Source organism: Sus scrofa, chromosome 14 (assembly GCF_000003025.6).
Source record: "Sus scrofa isolate TJ Tabasco breed Duroc chromosome 14, Sscrofa11.1, whole genome shotgun sequence".
Lineage (NCBI taxonomy): Eukaryota > Metazoa > Chordata > Mammalia > Artiodactyla > Suidae > Sus > Sus scrofa.
The window spans coordinates 81880724-81908608 of NC_010456.5; the positions used below are offsets into that span (position 1 = coordinate 81880724).

The 27885-nt window shown below is 44.4% G+C and overlaps 1 protein-coding gene and 1 long non-coding RNA gene across 2 annotated transcripts; one reads left to right on the plus strand and one right to left on the minus strand.

The window, feature by feature from the left end:
• On the minus strand, positions 9542-21186 carry PLAC9 (placenta specific 9). Its single transcript, NM_001190209.1, has 4 exons — positions 20996-21186; positions 12323-12420; positions 11072-11210; positions 9542-10589 (listed from the first exon to the last, which is right to left on the minus strand). Exons 1-3 carry the CDS (start codon positions 21060-21062, stop codon positions 11073-11075), a joined length of 303 nt encoding a protein of 100 aa, NP_001177138.1. The 5' UTR covers positions 21063-21186; the 3' UTR covers positions 9542-10589; position 11072.
• LOC106506060 lies at positions 21311-24666 on the plus strand. Its single transcript, XR_001301042.2, has 3 exons — positions 21311-21597; positions 22396-22487; positions 22609-24666. It is a non-coding gene; the product is annotated as an uncharacterized LOC106506060 (long non-coding RNA).

Consider the following 27885-nt stretch of genomic DNA (forward strand, 5'->3'; position numbering starts at 1 on the left):
AGTCTTTTTTTTTTTGCCTCTTTAGGGCCACACCTGGGGCATATGGAAGTTCCCAGGCTGGGGGTCGAATCAGAGCTACAGCTGCCAGCCTATACCACAGCCACAGGAACACCAGATCCAAGCCATGTCCGTGACCTACACCACAGCTCACAACTATGCCAGATCCCCAACCTACTGAGCAAGGCCAGGGATCGAACCTCCATCATCACAGATGCTAGTCGGGTTTGTTACCACTGAGCCACGATGGGAAATCCCATAGAGTCTTTTTAGATATTTGGATTTGTTGCCAACATTTAAGCATTGAGAGATTTCCTATTTTAAAAAATCTGGAATAATAGCTTGTCTTGTGTAACTAAAAATTCTAGTATCACTGGTTGAGCATTCCTGCACGGCAGTTCCTGTTGGAGCCAACCTGTGGCTGTACTATCCATTTGCTACAGGCCCCACTGCTCCCTATTGTCTCATACCAAGTACAAGTTATCTATTTGGCTCTATGGGCTTCTGAGTTTGAGACTCCAGGTTGAGACTCCATCTATGTTCATCTTGATCCTTATTCTCTACGTTTCTGTCCCTCTGGCTGCCCTCTTGATCATGCTTACAAGACCCAACCCATAGCAAGGATGGGCTGGAGGACTATGTAAATGCTTCATAAATCTCTCTAGAGACAAGAAAGGCACCACCTGCCTTCTGACGTCTGTGGAAAGTTCTTAACACTGATGGTGATACTCAGGATGAAAAAAGGATGAGAGGCTCATTGAGCTTATAGGTCATCTTCCTGGGAGGGAACTACACAGGGTCTTTTTCCTGTCTACTGGTGGTATAGTCAAAGCCAGTCCATGCTGCACATCTAATGTCACTTCCAGAACAACTGGAGGATGAGTCACCAGGTGAATCCAGCCCTGAGCTCATTTTTACCAGCTGTGGGACATCTCAAGGACTATTATGTGTTAGTGGCAAAGCCAAGACTAGGGCAAGGCAATAAGTCACTTGCCTCAGATGTAAAATTTGAGAAAGGAACCTTGGGGTGCTTACTTGATGGATAGGGAAATGGTCCTGAAGTAGTGGTTCTCAAACCCTGGTGTGCATTAGGATCATCTGAGGAGTTCATTAAAGATGCAAGTCTCTGGGCCCCACCCTCACAGAGTCTAAAACAGGTGTGGGGGCTGGGAAGCTGCATCTATAACCTGCTCACCTAGTTTTCTGCTGCTTGTCTTGTTTTCTGATGCTGTTTTAAGTACTCCTGTGCTGAGACAGAACTTCTGAGACTAGAAATATACACACAGAGAGAAGGCTGCAGGGTATTTGGAATTCAGTCAGGTGGTGGGAGATAAGACTAGTCCACTCCTAGCTTTGGCAAGAGGTACCTGAAAGATTAACATCTGCACATGCCCATGGTTAAAGCAACAGCTGGATAGTCATGCCATATTCATCCATTTGCTTTGGCAGGGAGTTACAGTCTGAGCCTAGAACTTGGCCCCTTATTTCTGCTCTCAGCTCCTTCCTACTCAGGCTGATGTGGAATGGAGTCAGAAATGAAAAAAAGTCAAGCTAAATCATTTCCGCAGGTAGTTACCAGCTTAAATGTTTACCCCATCAAACCTGAAAGCTGTCTGTGTTCCTCAGGACATCATTACTTAGTCCTCCACCTGGCCCAATACAGGGTTTCCTCTCAGCAAAAGATTCAATCATTCAAGCCCCCAACTCTACGAGGGGCTTTTAACCCCCAACCCTGACTCCTTGGAAAGTTCCTTTTGGCCTAATACTGAGGTTCACTCTTAACCTGGTTCCTTCCCAACAGTAAGAGTAGATGTAGCCCTGAAGCGGAAAGAGTCGAGCTTCCCTATTCTGGTCTTGGCTTAGCTACTGATTTGCTGCATGACCCTGGATAAGCCACTTTCCTTCTTTGGGCCTCTGTTTCTCCTTTGTAAAATGAAGGGTGGACTAGATAAGAGCTTCTTAAACTTCCTTGTAGGCAGCAAAAATGGTAGTGTAGGGCACTCCAAAAATCCTTTCTCCACAAAGGCAGCAAATAAGATGGAAAAGACTGTCAGAATCAACTTTATCAGAACTCTGAAAACTAACTGAAAGTTTGCAGCAACCAAAACATAAGTGTAAAGGAAAAAAAAAGGTGAGTTTTGATAAGAGGATCTTGTTGCATCTCACTCACCTTGGCCTTATTATCCTCATTTCAGCTTGGCAGCAGCTTCAAAAACAATCTCCATAGTCCATTAGGTCCCTAGCAATAGAGGGAGCAGAATGGGCCTTGTTCTCAAGAATTATGGTTATTTGATCTATCTTGTTGTTCCCTGAAAGACTGGCTCGAATAACTTGCTTTTATTTTACTTAATTTGGAACTCTCCCAGAGTAGAGGTGGCAACCCTGGAGGATATCTGAAAGTACATTAGCTGTTGATGTCTAGAAAAAGGGATAACAGCTGGGGCAAAAAGGAGACAAGTAGAAAAGTTTGGGGAGGAAAGGCTGGGGGTGAGATACTTTGGGGAATAATGGTTTTGGAGTGCTCCCACAAATTCCTGAGAATCTAGACAGCCACATTCATGCCTAGAGATGGGCACATGTTTAGAAAAGACTTAAGAGGGCCCTAAGCTCTTACCTCTGGCTTTCAGGCTCTGCACATGCAGGAAATGAAGGCTCAGGCAGGCTTAGACTGCCTGGCTGAATGTCAAAAGATCTGCTCCAAGACACGGTAAAGACTGGGGGGGCGGGTTGTTGTTCCAGGAGTTTTAAGGAGATAGTGTTGAATCACTTAGTGACCACTAAGTTAACTGAACAGAGACAATTGACCACACCAGGGAAGTACAAACTTAAAAAATTAGTTCAGAAAGTCACTAAACAAACTGCAATAGGTTCAATAAGCAGCAACCAAAAACTCTGGGGAAGGGGAAGAATCTGGTTTTGAGTCTTCACATTACAGTGTTCAAAATGCCCACTTTTCAACAAAAATTATGAGGCATGCAAAGAAACAAAGTATGAACCATACATGGGAAAACAAGAAATCTGTTAAGAGAAATTGAGGGCTGCAAAGACTTTATGTCAGCTATCTTTAAAAAGCTTCAAGAGCTAAAGGAAACCAAAAAAGTGATGTCTCATCAAATAGATAATGTCAATAAAGAGAAGTTATAAAAAGGAACCAAATAGAAATTCTGGAGTTCTACAGTATAATGAATAATAACAAAATTTTAAAAAATCGCTAGAGGGGAAGAGAGGAGATTTGAGAAGGCAGAAGAGCGAGCTGGCAAACTTTAAGATAGGTCAATTGAGATTTCCTAATCTAAGGAGGACAAAAAAAAAATATATATATATATAGAAAAATTAACAGTTGCACCTCTGTGACATCAAGTATACCAACATATGTATGCATACTGGGAGTCAGAAGAGAGAAAAAAATATTTGAAGAAACAATGGCTGAAAACTTACCAAATTTGATGAAAGATAGTAATCCACACATCCCAGAAGCTCAGGGAACATAAGTAGGATTTTTAAAAAGATTCATTTTGAGACACATTATAACCAAACTGTCAAAAGACAAGAAATCTTGAAAACAGCAATAGAGAACTGACTTCACATTAAAGGGATCACCAATAAGATTAACATCTGATTTTTTTGTCATAAACCGTGAGGCCAGAAGGCAGTGGGATGACATATTCAGTGTCCTGGAAAGAAAGTGTCAACCAAGAATCCTGTATCTGGCAAATATTTCTTCAAAAGTGGAGGAGTTAACACATTCCTAGGTGAGCAAAAACTGAGACAGATTATTGCTAGTAGGCCTTCCCTACAAGAAATGGTAAAGACAGACCTTCAAGCTGAAAATAAAAGGATACTGGACAACAATTCAAATCCACATGAAAAAACATTAGTAAAGGGAAACAGGTAAATATACATATCTGCATTAATACATAGTTTTTGGTTTATAGCACTCCTTTTTTTCCCTATATGATTAAAAGATAATTGGAGTTCCCATTGTGGCTCAGTGGAAATGAACCTGACTAGTATCCATGAGGATGCAGGTTCTATCCCTGGCCTCAGTGGGTTAAGGATCTGGCACTGCAGGTGTAGGTTGCAGATGTGGCTTGGATCTGGTGTGGCTGTGGCTGGGTGTAGGCCAGCAGCTACAGCTCTGATTCAATCCCTAGCCTGGGAACTTTTCCATATGTTGTGATGCAGCCTTTAAAAAAAAAAAAAAAGGATAATTACACCAAACAATGATTATAACACTATGTTGATGGGCACAAAATGTATAAGGATGTAATTTGTGACGATAACCACATTAAGGGCAGGTGAGCAAGTTTTTGTCTATTATTGAAACTTGGTATTAAGTCAAACTGGACTGTTATTGAGATATTATGTAATACCTCAACTAATAAATAGTAAAAGAAAGTAGCAGGAATCAAATGGTACGTTTGAAATCATCTATCTAACATAAACTGTGGCAGGAGTCCCTGATGCGGCTCAGTGGTAACAAACCTGCCTAGTATCCACAAGGATGCGGGTTCGATCTCTGGCCCCGCTCAGTGGGTTATGGATCTGGTGTTGCCGGGAGCTGTGGTGTAGTGTAGGTTGTAGACACGGCTCGGATCCCAAGTTGCTGTGGCTCTAGTGTAGGCTAGCACCTACAGCTCCAGTTTGACCCCTAGCCTGGGAACCTCCATATGCCATGACTGTGGCCCTAAAAAGACAAAAAAGAAAAAAGAAATAGCAAAATGGTACTTAGTAGTAGTTACTTTAAATGGAGTAAATTACTTTAAATGTAAGTGGACTAAATATAAATGAGTAAATATAAATTGAAAGGCAGAGATTGGCAGACAAAGGACATTATATCCTGATAAAATGGTTAATCCATCAAGCTAAAACAATTATAAACATCTATGCACCTAACAACACAGCCCCAGAAAGTTTGAAACAAACAGACAATTGAAGGGGGAGAATAGTTCAACAATAATAGTTGGAGACTTGAAAAACCTCAATTTCCCTATTGGATAGAACAACTAGACAAGAGATAAACAAGGCAACAAAACTTGAACAGCACTGTATATCAACTAGACCTCAAGACGTATATAAAACAGTCTACCCAACAAGAAGTGAATACATATTCTTAAGTGCACATGAAAAATTTTCCAAATAGACCATAAAACAATCTAAATAAATTTTAGAAGATTGAAACCACACAGTATCTTCTATGACCACAATGGAATGAAATTTAAAATCACAGCAAGACATCTGGAAATTTACAAATGTGTAGAAACTAAGTTTACTTTTAAAAAATGAGTTAAAGAAGAAATGAAAAATTAAATACATTAAGATTAATGAAAAAGCACAACATACCAAAACTTAGGGGATGCAGTGAAAGCAGTGCTGAGGGAAATTTATAGCTGTAAATGCCTACATAAAAAAAAAAAAATCTCAAATCAGTAGCCTAACCTCCCATTTTAAGGAATTAGAAAAAAAAGAAAGCAACCAGAAGGAAGGAAATAATAAAGATTAGAGTGCTGATAAACAAAATAGTAGAAAAACAGAATCAATGAAACAAAAACCTTCAAAAAATCAAAATTAATAAACTTTTACACTGACAGAGGGAGAGAGGTAACTCAATTACTAAAATCAAATCAAAACGAAGACATCACTAACAACTTGATAGAATTGAAATAAAGGATAATATGAAAATACTGTTAACAGTTGTATGCCAACATATTAGCTTAGATGAAGTGGGAAAAAATTCAAAGTCTTGAATCTGACTCAGAAATACAAAGCCTAAATAGACCTATAAAAAGAGATAATAGTCAAAAACCTCTCAAAGGAAAAATTTAGAGTCAGGAGGGTTCACTTGTCAATTAAATGTTCAAAGAAAAAGTACACCAATCCTTCTCAAACTCTTCCCCCCAAATAGAGTTGAGAAAACTTCTTAACTCATTCTCTGAGACCAGTGTTATCCTGATACCAAAGCCAAGACATCGCAAGAAAAATGCAAAAAATTCTCAGTGAAACTCAATCAAACTGAATCTAGCAGTAAATTATAAGGATTAGACATCATGACCAAGTAGGATTTTTCAAAGGAATACAAGGAGCATTCAATATATAAAAATAAATCAATATAGTACGTATTATTAATAGAATGAAGAGGGATTAAAAAAACCACATGGTCATCTCAATTGATGCAGAAAAAGCATTTGAGAAAACCCAACATCTTTTCATGAATAAGAATAATAAACCCATGGAACTAAAAACAGAAGGAAAATTTATCAACCTAAAATAAAAGACATCTACAAAAATGCCCACCAATAGTAAAAAGAATAAAAGCTTTCCTCTAAGATCAGGAACAAGACAAAGATGTTTTTGTTACCACCACTCTTCAACATTGTATTGAAAATTCTAGGGAGTTCCCACTGTGGAGCAGTAGGTTAAGGGTCCCACTGCAACAGCTCAGGTGGTTATGGAGATACAGGTTTGATCCCTGGCCCAGCACAGTGTGTTAAGGATCCAGTGTTGCCATAGCTACAGCTCAGATTCAACTCCTGGCCTGGGAACTTCCATATTCTGTGGGTGTGCCCCCCCAAAATAAAAAGTTCTAGCCAGAGCTTTAGGTTAAAAAAAAAAAAAAAAGGCATCCAAATTGGAAAGTAAGAAGTAAAACTCTATTCACAAATGACATAATCTTATATATAGAAAGTCCTAAAATATCCACAGAAAACCCATTAGCGCTAATAAATAGATTCACAAAGTAGCAGGATAGGATATGTGATCAACCTAAAAGTCAGTTATATTTCTATACATGAGCAATGAACAATTTGAAAGTAAAATTAAAACAATTCCATTTATAATAATCTCAAAAGGAATAAAATACTTAAGGCTAAATTTAACCAAGGTGGTTTAAGACATATACTGGTAAATACAAAAAATAGAAAACATCCTGTACTCATGAGTTGGAGGACAATATTGTAGAGATGGCAATACTCTACAAATTGATCTATAGATTCAATCCAATCCCTATCAAATTCTAACTTTTGCAGATGTGGGCAGGCTAACCCTAAAATTCATGTGGAATTGCAAGGAACTGGTCCTCAAATAGCCAAAACAATCTTTGGAAAAAACAAAGTCAAGAGCTCATACTTCAAAACTTACTACAAACCTACAGTAATTCAAACAATGTGATACTTACAAAAAGACAGACATATAGAGGAGTTGCCACTGGGGCACAGTGGGTTTAGAATCTGACCGGTGGCTTGGGTTACTGTGAAGGTGTGGCCTAGATCCCTGGCCTGGCGCACTGCGTGAAAAGATCTGGCACTGCTGCAGCTGCAGCATAGGTTGCAGCTGTGGCGTAGGTTGCAGCTGTGGCTCAGATTCAGTCTCTGGCCCAGGAACCTCTAATATGCTATAGGTGCAGCCATTTGAAAAAAAAAAAAAAAGAGGCATTCCCATCGTGGCACAGTGGAAACGAATCCAACTAGGAACCATGAAGTTGCAGGTTTGATCCCTGGCCTCGCTCAGTGGGTTAAGAATCCAGCATTGCCATGAGCTGTAGTATAGGTCGCAGATGCTGCTCGGATCTGGCATTGCTGGGGCTGTGGCGTAGGCTGGCAGCTGTAGCTCTGATTAGACCCTTAGCCTGGGAGTCTCCATATGCTGTGGAAGCAACCCTAATAAGCCAAAAAAAAAAAAAAAAAAAAAAAAAAAAAAAAAGATATAGAACTGTGGGATAGAATTGAAAACTAAACCTAAACACCTATGCTCAATTGATTTTTTTTTTCTTTTTTTTCTTTTTTTTTTTGGTCTTTGTAGGGTCACACCTACAGCATATGGAAGTTCCCAGGCTAGGAGTCAAATTGGTGCTGCAGCTGCCAGCCTACACCACCGCCACAGCCACAGTAATGCAGGATCCAAGCTGTGTCTGCAGCCTACACCACAGCTCACAACAACACTGGATCCTTAACCCACTGAGCGAAGCTGGGGATCAAACCTGTGTACTCATGGATAGTAGTCGAGTTCGTTACCACTGAGCCATTCTCAATTGATGTTTGACAAGGGTGCCAGGACATTTCAGTGGGGAAAGAATATCTCTTCAACCGAGTACAAGGGCAACTATCTACAAACCAGGTAATGAAGTTGGATCCCCACCTCACACCACATACAAAAATTAATTCAAAATAGATTTTAAAAAACCACTAAACTTAAAAACTAAAGCTATAGGCATTCCTATTGTGGCTCATCAGTAACAGATCCAACTAGTATCTATGAGGATGCAGGTTTGATCCCTGGCCCTGCTCAGTGTGTTAAGGATCCGGCATGGCCATGAGCTGTGGTGCAGATCACAGATGTGGCTCAGATCCCACGCTGCTCTAGCTGTGGCATAGGCTGGCAGCTGCAGCTCCAATTCAAGCCCTAGCCTGGGAACTTCCACAGGCCATGGGTGCAGCCCTAAAAAGCAAAACAAAACAAAACAAAAAAGAACTAAAGCTATAAAAATTTTGGAGGAAAAGACAGAAGTAATATGACAATAGACTCTTAGATATGACACCAAAAGAATAAGCAACAACAAAAAAATTAAATTGGAACTTCATCAAAACTAAAACTTCTGTGTTTCAAAGGACGCAAAGTAAAAATACAACCTACAGAATAGGAGAAAACATTTGCAAATCATAATTCTGATGAAAACCTAGTATCCACAATACATAAAGAATTCTTATAACTCAAAAACAAAAAGACACTCTATTTTTAAAATTGGACAAAGGATTTGAACACTTTCTCCAAAAAAGACACACAAGTGGTTGACATATACATGAAAAGATGTGCCGCATCTAGTCATTAAGTAAATGCAACTTAAAACCATGAGATACCATTTTACACCTAGCATAACTATAATCAATGTGTTTGGGAGGATAAGGAATAATTGAAAACCTTATAGAGGTTTTCAATAGAGGAGCTTCTGCTGTGGCTCAGGGGGTTGAAGACCTGGTGTTGTTTCTGTGAAGATGCAGGTTTGATCCCTGGCCACATTCAATGCGTTGAGGATCCACCATTGCCACAAGCTATGGCAGAGGTGGCAGATGCAGCTTGGATCCAGCGTTGCTGTGGCTGTACTGCAGGCCTGCAGCTGCAACTCCAATTTGGCCCCTACTTTGGAACTTCCATATGTTACATGTGCAGCCATAAAAAGAAAAGGAAACCTTACATATACATTGCTAGTAGGAATATAAACTGGTATAGCCACTGTACAAAAATAGCTTGGTAGTTCTTTAAAAACTTAACACAGAGTTAACTATTTGACTCAGCAATTCCTTCCTTAGTTATAGACCCAAGAGAAATGAAAATATATATCCACACAAACTCATACACAAATGTCCATAGTATTATTCATAATAGCCAAAAAGTACAAACAATGCAAATGTCATTGATAATTGAATAAAACATGGTACATCCATACAATGGATTATTCAGCCATCAACAGAAACGAAGTAAATGGAGCACTGACTGATACACGCTACATACAACACAGATGAATCTTGAAAACATGCTAAGCGAAAAAAAGTCTGACACAAAAGGCTATATATTTTATGATTCCATTTATATGAAATGTCCAGCATAGGCAAGTTCACAGAAAGAGAAACAGTAGTGGTTGCCAAGGGTGGATGGGAAGGGGAAGGGGAAGTGACTGCTTATTAGTATAGGGTTTCTTTATGGGGTGATGAAAATTTCTGGAATTAGAAAGTAGTGATGGGAATTCCCGTTGTGGCTCAGCAGAAACAAATCTGACTAGCATCCACGAGGATGCAGGTTCAATCTCTGCCCCCGCTCAGTGGGTTGAGGATCTGGCATTGCCTTGAGCTGTGATGTAGGTCACAGATGCAGCTCAGATCCTGCATCACTGTAGCTGTGGCATAGGCTGGCAGCTACAGCTCTGATTCGACCCCTAGCCTTGGAAACTCCATATGCCATGGGTATAGCCCTAAAAAGACCAAAAAAAGAAAAAGAAAGTGGTGGTAACTGCGTGACATTGTGCAGCCACTGAATTCGTACCACTCAAAATGGTTAAAATTTTGAATTTTATGTTATGTGAATTTTACCTCAATATAAATATTTTTTAAAAGTTTAATGTGCACACAGATCCCCTGGGGCTCTCATTAAAATGTAGATTATGATTCAAGAGTTCTGGGTGGGGTCCCAAATTCTGCATTTTTGATAAAAACTCTCCAGGTGACACCACATGGTTCACCCATGGCCACATTTTAAGTAGCAGAGCTATTCAAAGGGCCCTTCTGCTGTGTTGAGAGCTGTGTTTCTAGGCCTCAGGTGCCTAACTTCTTTTTTATGAATCAACCCCAACCTCTCCACCCCTATAAATAAGGAGGACAGAAGCACAGACCAACTGGGGCTCCCAGGTCTGAGCCTGCATGGGGTGTGAGCCTTGGGGCATGGGAGCAGATGGAGTAGGGGCTGTGGCTGCAGGGTCATTGTCAGCAGACACAGGGGACAAAGGAATAGCTTTCCTTTTGCACAAAGCTGAGGAAGGCAGGCCAGAAATGCATGGCTCTGTTCTCAGCTGCTAGGCAACTCAGGCTCCGGTGCTCAAAAGCAATCTGAAAGAAAGGGGGACGGCCTCTGAGTGAGCAAACAGGGTGCTGAAAGCTCTCCCCTCCCCTCCCAGTCCCTTGGGGACTCCTGTACCAGGACCACAGGGCTCAAGGAAGGAGAAGATGTCAATCCCTCCACTGCCCATCAGAGGGAGGCCAGGCTTCCCTGAGAGGGTTTGGTGGCAGGAGAGGAGTGGAAGGGAGATGGAAGGAGCTCTGAGACAAGTAAGTGGCCAGGGAAGGAGGCAGCTGCTCTGAGGTTGTGCTGAGGGTAGAGCTCTTCCAGGAGCCCTTACCCGATGCTGGGCTGCAGCAGCCCCAGGGGTGGGGGCAGAGAACACTTGGGGTGAGTCGGGGGGATGCCTCCCACTTCTGTCCCAAGGAGGAGCTAGAGCTTCCTTGGCTTGTCCAGGCTACATGGGGGTGGGGGGGGGAAGCAGCCATCCCCATCCCACTTGCTCAGCCCCAGGTACTGTCATCTCTGCTACCTTAGCTGCTGTCTCCATCTCCAAGGAGGTCGGGGATTGGGCTAAAGGGCCCTGGGGGCAGGTTCCAAGCCAGCTCCTCCAGCTGACCCAGCAGGCCTTTCACTTCTGCCTCCAGATGCTCCACCGTCTTCTCCACCGTCTAGAGCAAGGAGAGGGGTGGGGAGGAGCAGAAGACAAGAGTGGTGCCAAGCCCTGCTTAATCAGCCACATCCTAAGGAACACTTGGCAGTCCAGTTGGGGGGTGCTGTGGGGAAAGAACTGGGTGCCAAGGCACCTGGGTCCTCCTAATTCAGGCTCTGCCCTGGCCTGCCTCTCAGTTTCCCAGATGACAAAATCCTAGGGGCTCACTCTCTAAGGCCACTCCTGGCTCTCCACACAGTGATTTCATTCAGTCTCTGGTTCTTCATGGGGGGACTTTGGGATTCCTTTTTCTCTTTCAAGACTTCACTGCTGTGAGTTCACGTTCCTTTTGTTGCCCTGCCCCCTCGTGGCAATTCTGCCAAATGACAGTTTGGGGATTTCGAAATTTTCTTTATGGGGGTTCTTTTCTTGTGAATGAACCCCATTAGCAGTCTGGTAAAACCTACAGACCCTCCCACTGGAAAAACGCTTTCATCAAAAAAATAAAACATAGGATTTCCAAGGACATCAATTTAATTAAAATATTATTAAAGCATTAAAAATAAAATTTATTTAACAACTTATTTAAGTAGCAAGTCTAACAACTACTGAAATTTTGACATACCAATTAGAATAAATGATATGTTGAGATATACACAATGACTATAATGTGATTAAATTAGCTGATTTCTACTGATGACAAAGTCATAGTACTGTTAATATTACTATGATTTGTTGTCTACATTTATAATGAATGAGAATACTAAATTTCAGTGAAAGCTTTCTGAAAATAAAGTGCAATTTTTTCCCCACAGTAGTTATGGACGCCAGGTTACAAACTGTGGCTGGATAACAAAACAGTGACTGAATTTCAAACTTCTTGTCCAGATTATGCAGAGATCTCTGGCTGGAGATAAGTAAAGCCTGGGGCGGGAGGGAAGCAGAGTTTGTTGGGGGCCCGTGAGCCTAAAAGCCCAGGTAGAGCAGGGAGATGTTTAATATGGTGGCCAGGGAGCAGGATTGGCCTAGGTTTCCTCAATCTTCCCAAGCAAGTTTGGCCTGAGCCCTCCAAAGCCACCAGCCTGGCAGGTGGTTCTGAAGCTGCAAGTCCCCCCAGGTCACCCTCATTACCTCCTCTATGACGTTCAATCGGCTGTGGATAGCCATGTATCTGTCACATGCTGTGCTCCGAGACGGGTCTCCTCCAGAGGGGATGAAGGGTTCAGCAGCTGTGGGAAAACAAGTCTTGTCACTATGGGGCCCTCACTTTCCCTGTAACACTGGAGACTCCTGCAAAGTACTGGGCTCAGGAGAGGTGGTTCCTGAAAACTGTCCAAGGAGAGGCAGAGGAAGGCACAGGGTGGGTCAGCATACAAGTGTGGGGCTGCCCCAATCACTCCCTTGTCTCTAAGACCCGTGGTCATCTACAGACCCAAGTGGGCTTCCTCAAGGAGGTGCTGCCTGAACAAGTAAGGTAAGGAAGGGATCTACCAGGGGCCCTAATAAACCAATCATGATGCTTGTTTAGGGGTTTATTTTAATAGAAGAATCACATAGTCATATATGAATTTTTAAAAATACAGAGAATGGATTGGAGCGATTTGTCTTTGAGGGCAGGAAGTTACCAGTTATCAGTGTAAAAAGTGATGAAAGGAGACAGGAGCCATAGGAAGAAAATGCATGGAGATACTTTACTAAGAGCACAGACACTGGTGAACAGTTAGTAACATCTGACATTTGACCAGTACTCACTATGTACCACACAAGGTGCTAAACAACAACCAATTATCCCCAATTTACACATAAGGAAATCGATGCACAGAGGAATTAAATGCATGTCCAGTGTCACACAGCTAGTAAGCGGAAGATCTGAGGTTCACCCTGTTCAACTCCTGACTCATTTTCTTACTTAACAATGGTTCCTCCTTGGATATTTCTGGCACCACCAACCCTCACACGGAAGTCTGAGAGCCCCAGTTTTTGCTTGTTTCATCTTTTTAGGGCCACACCCCTGGCATGTCGAAGTTTCCAGGCTAAGGGTCAAATTGGACCCCTAGACCTACGCCACAGCAATGCCAGATCAGAGCCTCATCTGAAAGCTACACCACAGCTCATGGCAACGCCAGATCCTTAACCCACTGAGCAAGGCCAGGGATCGAACCTGCATCCTCATGGAAGCTAGTCAGATTTGTTTTTGCTGAGCCATGACAGAAACTCCTGAAAGCCCCAGTTTTGAGCTCAGGTTGCAGTGTTGGAGGCTCCTAGATGCTCTGGGGGCATCTGAGTTGGCTGGAACTTTGGAGCACATGGACACTCAGGAAGGAGGATACTGCCCAGAAACAAGAAGCAAAGAGATTTAAAGAGGATGAAACATTAGTACGGCCTAAAGCAGAAGGGAGGTATAGCACAACAAAGATTGAAAAACAGAGCAACAGAAAAGTTAATGCAGAATTGCACCCCCAGTACTGTCAGCAGAGAGATGGAAGCAGAGCAAAGTCTAGACCCTGGTGGGATGAGAAGGGAAGGATAGATCAGAAGAGAAACTTAGATCCTGAAAAATATTTCCATGAAGCTTGGCTGTGAAGGAAGGGAGATCAGATCACAAGGTCTAGAGAAGTGTTCATTGTGGTTGTTTCCAGGTTTTTTAATGATGAAGAAAATAAACCATGCTTATAGTCCGAGGACAGGCAGAAGACAGGAGAACAGAAAGAATGCATTTCCTGAAGACACGTGAGGCCTGGAATCCAGAAATGGTGGTAGGGGCCCAGGGCAACACATGGAGGGAAGAGAGAGGACATGCAGCAAAACTGGGCACAAAAGTTCTGCCTAAAGGGCCAAGAAGTTGAGTGAGTCCCATTTGACGGGATCTCTTCACTTGGTAAAGTAAGAGGTGAACCATCTGTTGAAAATTCATATAGAATTAGGAAAGAGGAGAGTTATTTGTAAAACGTTCAGGAATTCTGAGTGGATTGTTAGATATAGCCACCAAAGTGGGAGTCACCCTGAGAGTATTTCCACTGTGGAAACTGACAAATGCTTTATTTTCTGAGAGCAATGTGGGCATCTGAAGCAGAGTAGGGGTAAGAGTTATTAGACTTGATCTTTGTAGACACAGAACTCTTATAACTCTCAGACGCTCAGTATTGGCTGGGATGGCCCAAGGGGACTTTATATAAAGTTGCCCAGAAGATTGGCAGGTCTTAAGGTAAGGACAGAGAGGGGAGCCATTTTGCTAGTGATGAATGTGTAACTCTTGACTTGCCCAAGGTCACACAGTCAGCAAATGACTGGACTCCAGGCACCCTGGCCTTCTCCTGGCCCCACCTCAGCAAGATGACCTTCTGGAGCTCTACAGAATCTCCATGCCCTGATGTTTCCTGGTCTATCTGGATCCCAACACTTCCACTCAGGGGATTTTTTTTTCAGAGAAGTCTTTCAGAGTTCCATAACTGAAATAGAGAGGGAATGCTATGAGATCTTGGCTTTACTTCAAAATAATCCAGGCCTGGGAGTGGGAGGAGGCATGGGCGGGAGAGCTGAGCAAACAAGATTGGCCAAGATTGATCACTGTTGAAACTGGGTGACTGGGGCGGGGGGCGGGGAGGGGGGTTGTTCCACTATTCTACTTGTGTACATATGGTCAGAAACCATCGTGGGCTTCACGCATTGATATAAAACATTTAGGATGGGGAGGTGGTCTGAGAAAGCCCGTCTGGAGGGCTGTGCTCCATTCTGGGCCACGCATCATGAGAAGGCTTTTGACAGGCAGAGGCAGGTCCAGAGGGGGCCTTGGTGAAGGGAGTCCAGATTTTGACTCGTTTGTTTCAGCTGGATAAGCACTAAGGGGCAGGAAGAGCTGCTCTCCCCATGCAGAGGGCTGCCTGGGAAGAGGGGGTCTGTCCTGGTTTGGGTCTGAGTTCACACATTCTCTGCAGGCTCCTCCCAGGGGCCTCTGGCCAAGCGCCTGCCCTGAGCCCCACCTGCCCCTCCCAGGCCCTAAAGTCCTCTTCCCCTCCTCCCAGCTTCAGCCAAGAGGAAGCAGCGTGACCCTGCCGGCCAAGCGGGGCTCTGCCAGGCCGCGAAGTCACGAACAACACGTGCCTCCCCTCCCTCAGCCTAGAACATCCTGTTCTCTGTGCTCTGCGATGAGGCCTAACTTGGCTCCCAAACCCCTCCAGGGAAGAGGCTGGGCTGAGGCTCTCTCCACATCACACGGCACTAATCCGTCACATCTGGACACAACCTCGCCCTGGGCTGCACCACACAACTGTCTGTGAGCTCATCCAGGCCCCCTGAGGAGCTCTGCTGAGAGTGCTGGGGCAGAGCCAGGGTGGGGCCGTACAACCACTGGCACCGCTCCCTCCCTGACGGGGTCCTCACAGCACTGACCGTAACACATGACAGCAGAAAACACACTGGAGACCCCCATTCTCAGCCACAAACTGGTGTGGGCCCATGGGAACTTTCCCCTGCCCTGAGTCTTCTCTGTTAACACGAGGTGGGAGGAGGGGAGGCACTGCCTCCCAGATGTAACTCATCCATGATTGCCTCTGTCTTTCAGGCCTCAAAAATTAGTGACAACGACAGAACCGGCATGAGTCAAGGACAAATTGCTTCTTGGCCCAGAAGCTCCAACGAGGCAAGAACAGGGCAAGAACTTCCTTTCCTTTGTGCTTTCTCACCCGCAGAAGGAGGCTCATGATAATACCAGTTTCACAGGGCTTTGGGGAAGCTCAAACCAGAGGAAGAGCAGGGGAGGCTGAAGAATGATCATGACTTACCACAGGCAGCCAAGGCTGTGGTTCCCAGTGTTCCCTTTCTTCCTCTGGCCCCACCCTCCCGGCCCTGGCCAGTTGGGAAATAGACCTTCTTGGATGCCAGTTATTTTCCCTGGCCAGGCTCCAGCCCAGGGCCTATTTGTGCCCTTGGACAGTGGGTGGAACATGGTGAGAGCAGGCAGCTGGTGGAGGCCAGAGGCCCAGCTGAGACACCAGGCTAGCCTTTCCAGTTAAAGGGACATGGCCACTGGCCATCACCCACCAAGGCAGGAAGTACAGCCCCTTCCCACTGACAGGCATAGGAGACCTTTTGTCTCTGGGACCCAAACACTAAGAAAGCACACAACTCGAATGACTTCTGACCTTGAGAGGTGCTGCTGTGCTTCTGGATGACAAAGACAGTCTCTGCTGTGACCAGTCACACCTGTCCCTTAGGGGTTAATTCTATTTGACCATATTCAATATAATAGTATAATAAATTTGACCACATATTTACATTAAAATTTGTGGTTCCTTCCAAACCAACAGTGGTTTTTGATTTTTCTTTTTTAAGCAGAACAACACTATTTTCAAACTCTAATCTGTAGGCCTGCTCTGGCTAAAACAGGAGAGGGGCCCTCTAGCCCCTAAGAGGGAGCTTAGACATTGAGGAACATTTCTGTGTTGTTTTGCTTTGTTTGGGGAGTGATATGTTCTGCCTGCTTTGCACGCTGGTCATTTTCCAGATGTGGATTCAAACCTCGACAATCAACTCTGAGAGCTTAGCAATCTCATTCCAATACAGTCAGCATCTGGTTAAGTGAGAATATAGGCTAAGCTGCTGTAACAAAGAGCCCCCTCAGTCACACACGCCTTTTTTTTTTTCCTCCCATATCATCAGTTCAGAATAGACTGGCTGGCAGTCAGGGCTGGCAGGGGCTTCCTGTCCCTGAAGCCATACAGGAACCCAGATTCCTTCTACTCTGGAATACAGTTATTTTATAATCCACTGGGTTATAAAGTACTATTACATTCCCGAACCTCCACCATGCTGAGGTCTAGGAAGCCATCCAGGATAAACCTCTCTCCATGTGCTGTGAACAGAACATGAGGTTGGGAGTCAGAGGCAGAGTCTCACCTCCACTGCTTACTGACTGTGCTCTTTGCCTCTCACTCAGCCTCGTCTGTAAGGGATCTGCTCTGGCTACTTGGAAGGACTGCTGTGTTGATCCAAGGGGATCCCACACTCAAAGTTGCCTTGGAACCGCTAAGTGATGTGCAAATGCCATGGAGGACATTCACCAGGTGGGCTGGAGACTGAGCAAGTCAGTGAAAGCCCCTCCGCGTGGAGCCAGTACTCTCTGCTAGATCACTCTGATCGGGTCTCTTCAAGATGGGGAGGCATCTACTCTAGGACTAAACCTGTGTGGGGGTCTAAGGGATGCTTGAGAGAGGCTCTTCCAAAAAGCACACAGAGGGCTCAGAGCTGACCGGGTTCTCTGGGCTCTGCTACAAGCTAATCCTACTTGCTGGATCCTTGGTTCTTCACCTCTAGAATGGGTACAACCACATTCTATACTGGCAACTACTATTGATTTGTGATCACTTATTATGACCCAGGCTTTTTGTAGAGTACTTACAAGCATTATCTCATTTAATTCCTCTGTGAGCTCAGTACTCTTACATTCACTTTTTTATAGATTAGAAAACTGAAGATAACATGCCCAGGACTACAGGCTAGTAGGTGGCAGGAATAGGATTTGGATCCTATCTGCCTAACACTATATATTCTGTGTCATGGCAGTTGTGCAATGAGTTAAGGGCCTCCTATTTTGGGGTTTCAGCTGCCTTCTCTGTAAAATGTGGGGCTGGACAGGTATGAGGCTAAGGGGATTTGTACCAATGCACTTGCACCTGCCCTGAGGCCCCACAAGAGCCCAACTGTGTACATTGGATTGAATTGTCTTTGAGCAGCAGTTCACTCCCTACAACATCCATTTTTGTAAGAAGAAATGCTGTGATCCTCACCATAATCCTTCAGCATCTTCCTCTTTCACTCAAAGCAAAAAAGCAGAATCCCAATGGAAAACCCAAGTCCGTGAGGACTTGGAGTAGTGGCAGTGAGAGCTTCCCCTGTGGGCCCCCTGGCATGGGTGAGAATGGTTAGGACTAGGCTCTAGGACTTCAGATCCCTCTGATAGCAAAATAGGAAAGGAATGCAGCTGAAGCCTTAACATTAAAAAAGTTCTCTACGAGTAACACAAAACGGTGTGCATCACTCAACACAAAGAACTTTTCAGATCACTACGAAAAATCCCAATGTGACACAGTGGGCTAAGTATCCAATGTTGTCACTGCAGCAGCTTTTGGGTCACTGCTGTAGTGTAGGTTTGATCCCTGGTCCAAGAAATTTCACATGCTGCAGGTGTGGCCAAAACAAAACAAAAATCCCAGTGCCACAAATGAAATGTCTAAGACAATTCATGAGAATTAGTAGAAATGACCACAATGCACTGGAAGAGAAAGTCCAACCCTGGTAGTAATCAAACAAATGCAAATTAAAGCAACATATCATCAAAGTATTCTTGCAAAAAAAAAAAATTAACTGGAATTAGATGATGCTTCTAGCTCTAACTACCAGTTTATAGACCATAAAGGGGAGAGAAGAATATTTAAATGACACCCAGGGGATGTAATCAACTAAAATCTAAATGAGAAAAACTTTATAAAACTAACAACCCAGTTTCAACACATTTTAAGAAAAAAGGGGGGGGGATTTATTTACTAAAGAAACTTAAAACTTACCAAAAGGAACTTAACAGACATGATAACCAAAAGTAAGGTATGCATCTTAATTTGGATCCAACAAACCAAATGTAAAAACAGGACAGGACCAGGGATAGTTGAACAATAGATGTTTGATATTAAGGAATTATTGTCCATGTTTAGGGTATGATAATGGCATTGCAGTTATGTTTATTAAAAATTACTTAAAGCAGTATTTATAGATGAAAATATATAGTGCCTGGAATTTCCTTTAAAAAAATCTGAGGAAGGGGAGAGAATGTGGGGATGATAGAGGAATGAAGACTGGTTAAGAATCCATCCCTGTTAAAGCAGAGTGATGGGCGCATGGGGGTTCATTATACTATTCTGTGTTTACATCCAAAAGATTTGATAATCAAGTGAAGAAACACAATAGTATATTGTCTGAAGTCTGAAAAATTATACACAAAAATGTGTGAACTCAGTGTGACATTCCATGAACACATTTATATTTTCCTCTTTTTTAAAAATCTGTAGCAATGAGGGTGTATAATCAGAAAGAAAATCATATTTAAAGATGGCTTTAAATTAAAGCGCATATACCATTCATAGCAAAAGGGGCCACAAAAAGTCAGCTACTGTGAGCAGTGGCCAGCTCCTCCCTCTGGGGGAGCACAGACTGGGCTTTGTCCTCTCGGCTCCTGGAGGTGGGGACTTGGGAAGAAGGGGCAGGGGAGGAAGAGAAAAAAGACAGCATGTAGGCGGGCTCCATGCTGGGCTGGTCCCAGCCACTCCTCACACAGCCTGTGAGGAAGCAGCTGTTGGTCCTCCTTAGCCAACCTCAGTAGAGAAACCGGGGCTCAGAGAAATCAGTGGAGCTGAGAGGACAAGGGAAGAAGCCAATGCATGTTGACAGGTGTTCCATGCTGTGCCTTTCCATTTCATCCGGCACTGCAGGGCAGGTCCCCTTCTCCCCAACTTACAGAAAAGGAAACAGCCTCAGAGAGGTGTAGTAACTCACCCAAGGTCACGCAGCCAGGAGCTGCCAAGGATGAACACTGGCTTCAAACCTTTCCCCACAGTTCCCTGGGCCTGAAGGGGCTGGGCGTGGGGCAAGGGGCACTTCCATCTTAACACAGGGCACTTCACCTGGGCGCCTCACATCTACCCACCCCAGAGAGATGGGAGAACAGCCTGGCATGTGGGCAAGGGCCTGACTGAGGGGGCAGGCGCCCTGGATGCTTGGAGACACCTGAGCCCTCCCCTCACCTGTGCGACTGGGATGAGCACCAGCTGCCTCTGGCTGAGGCCTGCATGAGAACTTTGGTAAATGGGAACGTGGCTTGTAAACTGTGAAGTGCTGTAAGACCTTCAGAGTCTTAAGGTAGTAGAAGGAACATCCTTGAGTACAATTAGTACCTCTGCAGCCACACTGTCTGAGCCTCATCTGTGAGGGGAAGGGTAGAGGGGCCAGGCAAGGCAAGGAACCCAGTCAGTAGAGCACCCAGGGGGCCTCTCCCTCAGCAGTCCCCTCCCCAGCACCCACCCAAGGCAGCTTGGATCCTCAGGGAAGCTCTCTGGGAGGGATCAGCCTCCTCACCCAGACTGCAGAACCCCCTCAGGCCACCTGATAGGTAGGTAAATCAGTGGCCTCCAGGGGCCACCTGCCTGGCTTCTGACAGGCTCTGCGAGGTCAGGCTTGTGTCATCTGCCTGTTAGAGCTCAGCTTCCCAGGAAATTCCCCAGGAAACCAGGCCTGGGCATCTCTGCAGGCCCTCTGGCAGGACTGCCCCACCCTACAGACCTGATGGGCCCCTGCGGGATGCTGGTCTCTTCCTCTTTCCTCCCAACCTGGGGCTTTTGAGTTTCTCCACACTCTCTCTTCTTTTGGTCTTTCTCAAATCTTTCTCTTTTCCTCAATACCTTTCTCTCCATTTCTCTCTCCCCAACCAACCCCCTTTCTCTCGCCAGTTTAGTTCCTCTATTTCTTTGCTTCTCTTTCTGTTTGCCTCTCTTTAGAAACAGCGACCTCCTCTTTCTCTTTCCTCATTCATAGTTCTTACCTGTTACCTCCAAAGTCTCTCTCTGTTCCAGCCTCTCCCTTTATTTCTCTATTCTTCCCTCTCCTTTCTAATTCTCTGCCCCTCTGCCTTTATCTCTCTCCCTCTCTCTCTCTCATCCTCTCCTCTCTCCGCATCTCCCTCCTCCATCGCTCTCTCTCCCTCTGGCTCCATCTTCCCTCCCGCTCCTTCCTCGCCGTCCGAGGTCGGTCTTCACTCACCGGCGGCGTAGGCGCCCGCAGCTCGGAGCAGGGCGAGCCCGGCCAGAGCGCAGAGCAGGGGCCGCATGCTGCAGGCCGGTTGAGCTCAGCTAGTCGTCTGCCCGCGGCCGGCCTCCCCGCCCTCCCCAGGATCGCGCCGGCCCGCCCGGGAGGAAATGCTCCAAGTCCCAGCCAAGATTCCTGGGCGGCTCCGGGCTTTCTGGCTCGAGCGAGCCCGCCCCCTTCGGAGACCCCGCGGGCGGAGGGGCCTGACATGCCAGCCTCGGCGCCTCCCCACGAAGGGGCTGTGCTCTGAGCGCCCTGCACCTCCCCGAGGCCCCGCACGGAGAGGGCGATGGAACCAGAGCCACAGTGATTCGCTACGAGCCCATTTCACAGATTGAAGCTTCGAGAGAAGTGCCACCCACACCCGTGGCACAGGATCTGAATCCCTGACTGCACGGAGTGTGGAAGCTTTGCTCTGCCTCCCAGGAATAAGTAATCAACTCTCATTACGTATGGACAGTGTCTCCCTGAAAGGGAGGCTCGGAAGTGGTGTCTGCCTCCTGTAAAACTGGTCTAAAAGAGTAACAGGATTGTCAAAAGATGCTTTTCCAAGAAAGGTAAAATCATGGCTTTCATCCAGATATAAAATGGGCATGTGCTGCAGCTTTCATTTAACTCATTAAATGAAAGAACAAAGATTTGGAATATTAACATGAATGTGCAAATAGAAGTAAAACTGGTTTATTCCACACTTTCGAGAAGGAGAATTAATCTATAGACAATAATTTGTTTTCCAAACTTTTAAGATGGCTTAGCAGTGACAGGCCCAGAGCCCTAATAGAATCAGAGTGTTCAGCACACACTTAAGCTCTGTACTAGTGTTAGGTAAACTCTGAAGAAGGAAGGAAAAGAAATAATTCTCAAGATCACATATGCCGGCCCTTGAGTTCATGGTCTAATAACCACTGTAATATTCATGAACAATAGCTATGTTTTGATTGACTTATTCTACATATACCATCTAATCTTCACTGCACTGGGCTGCACTGTATGTACATTATGCAGATCAAAAACTTGAGGCTCAGAGTTGCTAAAGAGCCTTGCCAGTAGTCACACAGTGGAGTCAGGATTTGAATCCAGTTCTCCCACCTCTGCAGGCCAGCCAGTAGATAATAATATACACCGTATCCCCAAAAAGCCAGGATCTTTCTCCATTCTAAGCAAGCCCAGAGTAAGAGCTGGATGGGGTTCTCAGTTAACCTCAAATCATCCTTACCTCCCTCTAGTTTAGGACACAATAGTCAACCCTCACCCACAGTACACTCCTACATGACAAGAGCAAAAAAAAAAAAAAAAAAATTAAGTTTTTTGGAAAACAAAAAGCAAAATCCACAGCCCTAACATCTGTATTACAGAGCCTTGGGTGCCTCGCCTCGCCTTGCTGCCAGTGGAGCTGCTTCATCATCAAGCCCAGAGGAGTATCTTTATTCAACAAGGGGTCCATGACGTAGGTTAACTAGAACCCTTGCAGATAGGGGCTACCTCTGCCTTCTCTGTTCCTGACTGTGGCTGTGCAATTGTCCAGTACCATCACCACACTAACCAAGTAATCCTTTTGTGACCTGCAGATTAGCACTTGTCATCTGCCTCTGTAAGGATTGAATCATGAACCACTGCAGCTGCTGACCCTCAACACCCCCTGCAAGAATTCAAGGAGGAGGAGTGAGGCACTCCGTGCTCTGGGAAAACTGGCAGAACAGGTCTTCGAATAGTTAGATATTTTCAGAAGATTTTATTAGCCCAGTGCTTGCATTTCCTTATATCCAGAAAAGCGCTAAAATCCCTCATGGTGACCTCTGCTCCTTGGGACTAGCAGTAACCTTCACAAGACTAGCAGTGACCTTCTGCAAAATGTATGCTTAATTGCCTGCACTTCCCCCCTTCACCAGTCACATATATCCTGACATTTCCCCACCACCTCTCTGGAGCAGTTTTGCAAAGCTATGTCAAATGCTGCTTCCCAGGCTATAGTCTTCATTTTGCCCCAAATGAAACTTAACTCACAGCTCTAACATTGTGTATTTTCATAAAGCTGATACTTCCTTCTCACTTCCTCCTCCAGAAAACAGCCTCAGGAACAGAAATCCAGGTTCTGAGTTCGTAGATCTTGGACAGAGACTTGGATCTAAATTTTTAAAAATCTCTCTTGGGAATTAGGATGCCCACATGAATTGACTCAGAAGAAGGCTTTTTTCGCAGGAATGCCAAGAATTTCTCACACTTGGTAGTGGGAAGTTGTCAAAGAACTGTCAAACCCACAGGGATTCTGGCAGCTCAGAGTGAATTGGCTGCCTAGTCTTTGAATTTACCAAAACACACATACATTACTTTCTTGTGGCAGAGGCACAAAATACTAAAACATGCAGGGTAAAACAAGACACCCCTCTGAGTCACTAACTCCCCTGGTGCTCGGTGCTTCCAACCTAGTCCCTTCAGCTGGTGCTTCCAACCTAGTCCCTTCAGCTGGAAGAGTCTACCTTCCTAGGGAGGTAGACTCCCTAGGAAGTCTACCTATCTAATGGATATTCAGGCACAAATGTATATACATGGGATTAAATAATAGATAATTTGGAATTTGCTTCTACATTCACATTCATCTCAGTCATAATATCAAATCTTAAAGATGGTTCTATGTTAGAATACTTAAATCTCAGACAGGCTGGGACCTGGGGCCTTGCTGCAGTGCTTGTACCTAACCAAACATCTCCTTGAGCAACAAAATACAAAGAAACTCTAAGGGACTAAAAATAACTGCATGAAGTGCACTTGGGGCAAATTATGAACAATAAGATACAAAAAGACCAAAAACCCAATGCCTCTTCTGAGGTGTCAAAGACACAAACAGGGTGTCAGGACCCAAAGCAGGATACTATGCATGCCCTCTGCACACAGCACCACAAACAGAGTGGGCAGGCCACCTAACCACCCCTCCTCCAGCCAGACCCATTGACCTGCTCCTACCTTCACCCCACTTAAGGGTCTAGCTTGCCATCTGTCAGGGAGCCAGAAAGGGAACCTGTTACTTGTTTTTACCCACTGGAGCTGAGTCCAAACAAAGCCTTGCCTGAATTTCTCCTCTGGCCTCTTAGCAATTTCTATTGATTAAATAGTCTAAGAACCCAGGTCAGTGACAAATCCATCTCATTCCTTTGAAGAGTTGCAAAATGTCTTATGATGGATGCACTGTTATTCCTCCCGACAAGCTCCTATTGATGGACATGGAGTTTGTTTCCTGTTTTTTGTTTTCTAATATAAAGCATACTAAAGTGAACATCCTTTTGTACATATCTTTATGTATTACATAACTCTGTATTTCTGAAAGTCTTGATTCCTGGAAGAGGAATCATTGATTCAGAGGGCCTTTTAATTTTGCTGGATATGCCCAAAGGCTCTTAAAAATCCCAAAGGAGGGGCCAGGTCCTGAGAGCACAGGACTCAAAGGTGCATCCAATTACACTGTAGTCTGTGTTGGAGTTTTGCTGCAGGGGTTTCCATTAACATAAAATACTTCTGGTGTGGAGCCAACTGAAGTTGTAGATCTAGGAGCCCTGTACATTCTCCAATACTGGGTATTTATCTTTAAAAATTCTTTTTCTTTTTATGGCCACACCTGCTGCATATGGAAGTTTCCCAGCTTGGGGTCAGATTGAGCTGCAGGTGCCAGCCCACGCCACAGCAACACAAGATCCGGGCAGCATCCAAGCAGCCACAGCTTATGGCAATGCCAGATCCTTAACCCACTTAGCGAGACCAGGGATTGAACCTGCTTCCTCATGGACACTATGTCAAGCTCTTAACCCACTGAGCCACAGTAGGAACTCCTAAATGGTTTTTTTTGTTTGTTTGTTTTGTTTTTTGCTTTTTAGGGCTGCATTTGCAGCATATGGAAGTTCCCAGGCTAGGGGTCTAGTCAGAGCTACGGCTTCTAGCTTACGCTACAGCCACAGCAACACCAGATCTGAGCTGCATCTGCAACCTACACCATAGCTCACAGCAACCCCAGATCCTGACCCACTGAACTAGGCCAGGGATCAAACCCAAGTTCTCATGGATATTAGATTCATTTCTGCTGCACCACAACGGAACTTCAATAATTCTTGACAGTTTGATAATGAAAACTGTTAACTTTATTGTGTTTATTTATATGCTATTTATTATGAGTGAGGTTCAGCTTTTATTTGCCTATTCAAATATTTTTTTCTATTTTTTGTTTCTTTACATATTCTGATTATTAATTCAATGCCTGATATGTTGGCAATATTTTCTTCCATTTTTCCCCTGTCTTTAACTTTGTTTTTGGTGTCTTTCGTCATAAAGAAGTTTTAAATACTTAGGTAACTAAGTCTCTCAGTATTTTCTTTCATGGCTCCTAGGTTTTACTACTTATGATCCCTCACATCAGGAGTACAAAAATATTTTCCAATATTTTCTTCAAATAAAGATTTTTAAAAAATGTAATCTCTAGTACTTCTAGAATTTTTATGTGTTTGCAGGCAAATTCAAGCTTAAATTATTTTCCTACATGGATAGCTGAACATCCCACTCTATTACATAGTCCACCCTTTAGCTACTAATTTGAACAGAAAACATTGTTAGCTATTTATTCCCAAGTCGAGGCCTAGAAAAATCTCTGGCCATCATGTCCATTATAAGGTCAAAGAAACAAAAGTAAAATAAGTTTGTCATTTCAATAAATACTGAAAGTATTATTTAATGAAATTAAATAGCCATCTCAGACCTAAAAAAAAAAAACCACACACACACTCTAAGAGATAGAAATAAAGAAAATAAAAGGACATATTTCCTTAACAAGATAAGTCCTTTTACCTTACACAAGTAGTTTACACATACATACAGGAAAAGAGAGGCTTTTTTGGTGGTGGTGGTTTTTTTTTTTTTTTTTTTTTAAAGGCCTCTTCTGGGAGTTCCCGTCGTGGTGCAGCAGAAACAAATCCAACTATGAACCATGACGTTGAGGGTTCAGTCCCTGACATCACTCAGTGGGTTAAGGACCCGCCGTTGCCGTAAACTGTGGTGCAGCTCACAGATGCGGCTCAGATCTGGGGTTGCCGTGGCTCTGGCGTAGGTCAGCAGCTGTAGCTCTGATTAGACCCTTAGCCTAGGAACCTCCTATGCCATGGGAGCAGCCCTAAAAAAAAGCAAAGCAAAAAAAAAAAAAAAAAAAAAGCCACTCTTGGGGCATATGGAAGTTCCTGGGCTAGGGGTCGAAATCAGAGCTGGAGCTTCCAGGCCTAAGCCACAGCCACAGCAATGCAGGATTGGAGCTGAGCCTACGGCCTACACTACAGCTCAGGCCATGCCAGATCCTTAAGCCACTGAGCAAGGCCAGGGATTAAACCTGTGTACTCATGGATACTAGTTGGGTTCGTTTCCACTGCACCACAACGTTAACTCCCAAGAAGCATCTTTTATGAAGCCAGAAATGAGGTAAAGACAACACCTGTCACCACTATTAATTATCTATGATCTGATCAGTGCAATGAAGTACTAATGAAGAGGTATTGGAAAGACAAAATATTGCTATTAGTACAAGATTCAATTACTTTCTCAGAAAATCCTGTAGAACTAGAACTGCTTGAATTACTCCATAAATTGCCTGGATTTAAGATGAGTTTGGAAATTTATTTCCTGATTCCAACAGAAGCTAGTCCAAACTTATGAAGGGAAACTTCTGGGCAGAATGATAATAAGGACTCTGTTTGCTAATGTCCCCCTTCCAACATTCTCTAAAATGACCAATTAAATTAAAAGTAGTGGAAACTGTCATCAGTACCAGGAACTAGAGAAATATGCCAACTATATGCTAGGCCTCAAAGAAAGATAGTGGCCACCTGGGGCTGATGACAATAAGTATTATTTTTTATTACTCCGATATTTGCTAAACTTCTTTGAAACTGGTATTGTGCTAAGGCCATCCATGTGTTATTTCATTTAATCCTTGCACCAATACACCTGTAAGGTGTCCTTATCCCCTTTTCAGATAATCTATTTGAGTAGGTCAGAGAGTTGCAGATCCCAGGTTGGAAGGCAGGTAGATCTGATTCTAAAATGGATGTTTTTGGGACTAGGAACCACGAGGGTGCAGGTTCGATCCCTGGCCTCACTCGGCGGGTTAAGGATCCAGCGTTGCTATGAGCTGTGGTGTAGGTTGCAGACGTGGCTCAGATCCCACATTGCTGTGGCTGTGCTGTAGGCTCAAATCAAAAAGCTCTGATTTGACCCCTAGCCTGGGAACCTCCATATGCCATGGGTGCAGCCCTAGAAAAAGGCAAAAAGACAGAAAAATTAAATAAAATGGATGTTCTTTAAGCATTATCAGGCCTCTTGATTTTCAAGCCCCAGGTGAGTAACTAGATAGTGAGGAAATCTGGAGAGAGGTAGAGGGGGAAGAGGGCAAATCAGGTATTTGGGGGCTCAGAGCGTCAAGTCCTAAGCAGTTAGGGGGAGACAACCCATAACCACATGCATAGATGAAGTGCTGTGATATGCATGTTCCTGCCACCTTGGCAGGTAGCACCAAGATTTGCAGTGAACACACACAGGGGAGGCTGGGAGAAGTTAGGGGATGGCTTATGGTCACACAGTATTTCATATAGAAATGTTGGGATTTTCTCTTAGGTTGCCCATATCTCCATAGGCCATGATGCAGGATGTGCAAAGCCTCCCAGCTCGGCTATGCTTCAGGGCACAAGACAGGGCAGGGGGACCTGGCAGGGGTTGTTCTTCTAGCTCACACCCAAAGTCGAGGGACCAAGGCAAACAGGAAGTAGGGGCTGACCATCTCTCTGGGGGCGGAGGTGTGGGAGAGGGACAGCCCAGCTAAA

Coding starts and splice junctions, on each gene's coding strand:
- PLAC9 (NM_001190209.1), bottom strand. CDS start 21,062: ATGCGGCCCCTGCTCTGCGCTCTGGCCGGGCTCGCCCTGCTCCGAGCT. Junction 12,421..20,995: donor TGCGGGCGCCTACGCCGCCG/GTGAGTGAAGAC, acceptor GTTTTCCCACAG/CTGCTGAACCCTTCATCCCC. Junction 11,211..12,322: donor GATTGAACGTCATAGAGGAG/GTAATGAGGGTG, acceptor TCCTTGCTCTAG/ACGGTGGAGAAGACGGTGGA.